Genomic DNA, 5,307 nt, shown 5'->3' with positions numbered 1-5,307 from the left:
GATCTGAGAAAACCCGCTCGTAGCTCGAGGGATGATGGCGAGGGAGCAGATGCCAAAGAAGGATTGGTATGGCGTCCTGGGGGCGGACCCGTCTGCCGATGTGTCAGACTTAAAACAGAAGTATCAGAAACTCCTATTAATGTATCACCCTGACAAGCAGAGCACAGCCACACCGGCAGAGACGCTGGAGGAGCATCGACAGAAGTTCATTGAGGTGGGCCAGGCCTGGAAGGTTCTGGGGAATGAAGAGTTGAGGAAGGAGTACGACCTGCAGCGGCACGAAGATGAGCTCAGAAGTGTGGGACCAGTACATGCACACGTGTATCTGGAAGAAATGTCTTGGAACGAAGATGACTCTGGCAGCAAAGGAGGCGCCGTGAGAGGCCGAGGGCCGCGCCGTGCCGTTCTCTGCGTGCGTGCGTGCGTGCGTGCGCGCGCCAGGACCCGGGGAGCCGCTGGAGCCGTCGCCCGATGAGCGTTCTTTCTCTCTGAGCTGCCGGTGTGGTGGCACATACAGCATTTGTGAGCAGGAGGTGGCAGCCACGGGCCTGGTTCCCTGTGACACGTGCTCGCTGATGGTGGAGCTCCTTCACAACAGCTGAGCTGGGCCACGGTGGAGGTTGTGTGGAGCCCGGCCCTGTCCTCCAGGAGAGGCCAAGCAGGCTTCCAGAGTCCTCCAGGGCCACCGCAGAGTAATAGGAATGAGCTGCTTCACTTAGAACTGGTATTTATAGACTGCAAAAGGAAAAACTTCAATTACAATTTGCATTTTATGGATTGGTGTCTGAAAACTTTTGTTTGCTCCTTGGAAAACAAGAATTTTCTTTTTGAAATGAGGCTGTTTCCTGTTGTGTTCACTGTGGTGCTGTGGATTCCTTCACAGAGACTTGGGTTCTGATCTGAGAGACTTACCAGCTGCAGGAGGGTGGCCCGGCGGAGGCGACCTGCGCATTCGGGTAGAGAAGGGGAGGCAGCAGCCGGGGAAGCGCCCTGCATCTCCAAGTGCAGTGTGAAGAGTGGAAGCTCAATCTCAAGTAGCTGCTTCCCTTTCTTATTCCAGAACCTTGAGATTGGCCTCTCCCTCCCTGTGTTAGGAATCACCTCTGGGCTGATGGCACAGACGGTAATCACGTGGCGCCGGGGACTACCCTGCCCTGGCAGTGTTTCCTTACTTCTGTGTACAGTGCTGCCTCCCTTGTTGAATGACTCCAGAGCCCAAACTCCACCATTTGAACAGAAAGATTTGCCAAAAAGTCTGCTTGGTGTTCAGAACTTTGCCTGTTAAGTTGAAAATTTGGCTTGAAAAGACTTGTATGAGGGACCAGGAATATAGCTCAACACCATGAGCACCTGCCTGGCAAGCGCAAGGTCCTGAGTGTGATTCCGTTCTGTAAAAATGAAACAAGCAAAACCCCACTTGCGTGAGCCAAGAGTGTGTCACGCATTGTGTTTTGCCAGGATCAGACAGAGCTTCAAGGCAGCTCCCTCTGCCAGAAGCATGCAGTACTTGTGTTAGTGTGCTAGCATATACCACTGTGCTTTTCTGAGGGGCTTTATTTGCATAAAGTACCATAACCATGGTCTAGAAAATAGTGATAGTAAAGTCAAGAAGACTGAAAAACACAATAGAGTTGAAGAATCATTGTGAAATTTGAATCGGGTGGTGCTTTTCTGATGGGGCACTTGAATGGCTAAGTCACATTATTGACACTTTTGAAAAGAATGTGATTAAAGCAGCTAATGTAGCAAAAAAAAAATAAAATAAACTAGTACTGTATTATCAAGTTGTAAATCAGAGGGAGGTGGGGTAGGAGATATTGCTGAGAGGAAAACACATTCCTAATCATCCTTCACTTTGAATAAACATAATCTTTTCAATTCAGCAAGTCTCTGGCTTACCAACATCTGAGTTGTAAACTCTCTCAGATACAAATAGACTTTGTACTATGAACATTTGTAGATGTGAACAAATCATAGAAGTAGCTCATATGCCTGCCGGACATTGTCACAGTTGTGCTGCTGTGTGCTCACTATATAGTGCAATAGTGTACAGTAGTACAGTGCTTACTGCATTTGTGTGTGTTTGATTTTTTTATGATTTACATTGTATATTTGTGTCAACCGTATACAAAGCTCACTTTAGAGTTGACCAGATAGCTCAGCAGACTAATGAACCTGCTTAGGCAGGCACAGGGACCAGGGTTTGATCCCCCCTATCCTGTGTGCTGTACCAGCCCCAACCCCAGGAATCTCAGAGACAAGATTGAGACTGGGCATGGTGGCACACATCTGTAATCCCAGCTCTTGGAAGGCTGAAAACAGAAGGATCACTATGAGTCTGATCAGTGTAATGAGACCCTGTAGACACTGTACTAAATAGATTTTTTTTTAAAGTGCACTTTGTTGGACTTACAAGCATTCTCCCAGAATGGAACTTGTTCATAAGTCACCTAGGTACATTTTATTTTAAGATCCTTTAAGAAGAAAGAAAGAAAGAAAGAAAGAAAGAAAGAAAGAAAGACAAGCAAGCAAACAAGCAACAAGCAAGCACAAGCCCAGGCCTGGCGAGCCTGTGGGAAAGCTTCCCTGCTCCCCTGTGCCCGTGGGACCTTTCCAGATCCAGTCCAGGCCTGCCACATGAGTGAGACTTTCCACTGTGCTCTCAGAACCCCTCCACCCCTCCAGAGCCAGCCCAAGTCCAGGCCCAGCAAGTGTGTGGGAGAGCTTCCTTGCTCCCCTGCACCGGCTGGTAATTTCCAGATCCAGCCCAGGCCTACATAGAGGCCTGGAGTGAAACTCTGCAGCTGAAGTCCCTACACAGAGAGTAGGGGCTAGATCCAACCAGTTAATCCAGAAGCAAAACATTTTGCTAAAGGAGCATAAGAGGATCACTTACAAGGGCTACAGCAGGAAGGAGCTGAGCAGAGTAACCAGATCCAAGTGAGGCACAAGTGGATGAATTCACACTTCATAGATCTGTACCCAAATATCAGTAAGTGCTAAGGTTAAAACTGCACCAAAGCTCTACACCAAAGGTCACAGGACAGTGCTATACAAAATGACAAAGAGAAGGAGCAAAATGCTATCTCAGACCCCAAGCCCACCCAAAACAAGTGCAGAAGACACTAGCACAGAAGAAATTGGGAATCACACAGCTGAAATGTCTGAATCAATAGCATGTGAAGTAAAGAAACAACAGCAGAATGGTATACAGGAACTCAGATCAGAAATAAACTCTGAAATAAAAAAAATCTCTGAATTAATAGCATGTGAAGTAAAGAATCAAATTCAGAAATACATGGAGGAAATCAGATCAGAAATAATCTCTGTAGTAGAAGAATTCATAACTGCTTCTAAAGAAAACTGATAAAAAAATAGATGAGATTAGAAAAACAATGGATTCCTTGAATGAGCAATACAGGAAAGAACTTAGAGTCTCTATTACAAGCTTGCAAAACCGTTTAAGTAAAAATGAAGATCGAGTTTCAGATCTTGAAGATGCTGTTGCCACTAGTGAAAAGGTATGAAAAGATTTGTTAAAAACAACTAGGGTGCAGGAAAAAATAATAAATAACCCACAAGATGATGCAAAGATGAACAATATGAGACGAATAGGCATCAATTAGAAAGAAGGAGTCAATACAAATGACATAAAAAAATATGGGCAGAAGTAATAGCAGAAAACTTCCCAAACATGAGGAAGCAATCTGACATTCAGTAACCGAAGCATACAAAACTCCAAATAACTTCAATACAATTAAAAACACACTGAGACATATAACAGACAAAATCCCAGCAATCCAGCACAAGAACAATATACTGAAAGCCATTAGAGAAAAGAAACTGATCACATTTAAAGGAAAATCCATCAGAATAATGGCAGCTTTCTCTTCACAAACCATGAAGGCAAGAAGAGCGTGGAGCACAGTACTTCAAGTCATCTATGAAAACAAACTGCAGCCCAGACTAGCATATCCTTCAAAATTCTCTTTCAAGTTTGATGGAGAAGTGAAATACTTCCATGACAAAGAACAACTAAAGAATTTCATGATGACAAAGCTAACCCTGCACAGACTACTGAAAGATGTTCTAGAGAGTGGTCAAAATGATCAGAACTCCATGAACAAGAACAGAAGAAATCCACTAAATAAGGCAAACAATTAAATACAGAAAAAAAAGGAGTAAACATCAGCAGGTAAATAATATGTTAGTCCACCAGTTTAGTTTAGATTTGCTGTCATGTGCAACTGAATATCATTCTTTCAGAAATATTACAACTCATTCATTATAGTCTTTTTCGCATTCAAATACTCATTTTTTATTTTATTTTATTTTAATTAATTAATTAATTTATTTATTTATTTTTGGTGGAACCGGGTATTGAACTCAGGCCCTTGAGCTTGCCAGGGAAGCGCTTATTCCACTGAGCCATCTCCCCAGCCCCAATAATATGTCAATTGTAAGTCAATGCATCTCAATTCTAACCATCAATGTAAATGGACTCATTTCACCAATTAAAAGAAATAGACTGCAACAGTGGATTCAGAAACAAGATCCAACAATGTGCTGTATACAAGAAACACACTTAACTCATAAACTCATAGGCTGAAAGTCAAAGGATGGAAAACAATACTGCACATCCTAGTATCTCAGAAAAAAGCAGGGGTAGCAATCCTTTTCTCAGACAGCCTCAACTTCAAACCAAGAATGATCAAACAAAGTAAAGAATGCCACTATATTCTGGTTTGTGGAAAAATTCAAGAGGAAGAGGTAACACTCATAAATATTTACACACCAAACATGGGAGCACCCAAATATATGAGACAATTCTTAGTGGACATAAAAAATTTAATATCCAATACCACAGTCTTAACAGGAGACCTTAACACTCCCTTCTCTCAGACATAGCAACCAGACAAAAAATTAGCAAAGAAATAGCATAACAGAGCCAGAGCTTGGAACAAATGGACTTAGTGGACATATACAGAGTGTTTCACCCAACCACAGCTGAATACACGTTTTTTTTCATCTACGCATGGGTCATTTTCTAAAATAGAATGTTGCACATTCTAGTCCATAGCTGATGCTGAAGTACATGCAAAAAAATATCCAATGCACATTAACTGACAACAGTGCAATGAAGCTGGAAATAAATGACAAATGAACCAGAAAAAAAAAACATAAATAAATGGAAATTACACAACACACTATTCAGCAACCAATGGGTCACAAATGAAATTAAACAAGAAATTCAACAATATCTACAATTCAATGAAAATTCAAGCACAACTTATTGGAATTTTATGG

General features: G+C 42.5%; 1 protein-coding gene across 1 annotated transcript; it reads left to right on the top strand.

Annotated features, from left to right (window-relative positions):
• The first annotated feature begins 6 nt into the window (after nt 1-6).
• LOC101575365 (dnaJ homolog subfamily C member 24-like) lies at nt 7-1,243 on the top strand. The gene is made up of 2 exons (XM_023700563.1): nt 7-376; nt 477-1,243. The coding sequence occupies exons 1-2, from the start codon at nt 32-34 to the stop codon at nt 600-602; spliced, it is 471 nt and encodes a 156-aa protein (XP_023556331.1). The 5' UTR covers nt 7-31; the 3' UTR covers nt 603-1,243.
• Nucleotides 1,244-5,307: the final 4,064 nt, after the last annotated feature.

Source organism: Octodon degus, unplaced genomic scaffold, assembly GCF_000260255.1.
Source record: "Octodon degus isolate 3935 unplaced genomic scaffold, OctDeg1.0 scaffold00124, whole genome shotgun sequence".
Lineage (NCBI taxonomy): Eukaryota > Metazoa > Chordata > Mammalia > Rodentia > Octodontidae > Octodon > Octodon degus.
The sequence above is the reverse complement of the archived record's forward strand: the minus strand, read 5'-3'. Positions and strand labels throughout refer to the sequence as shown.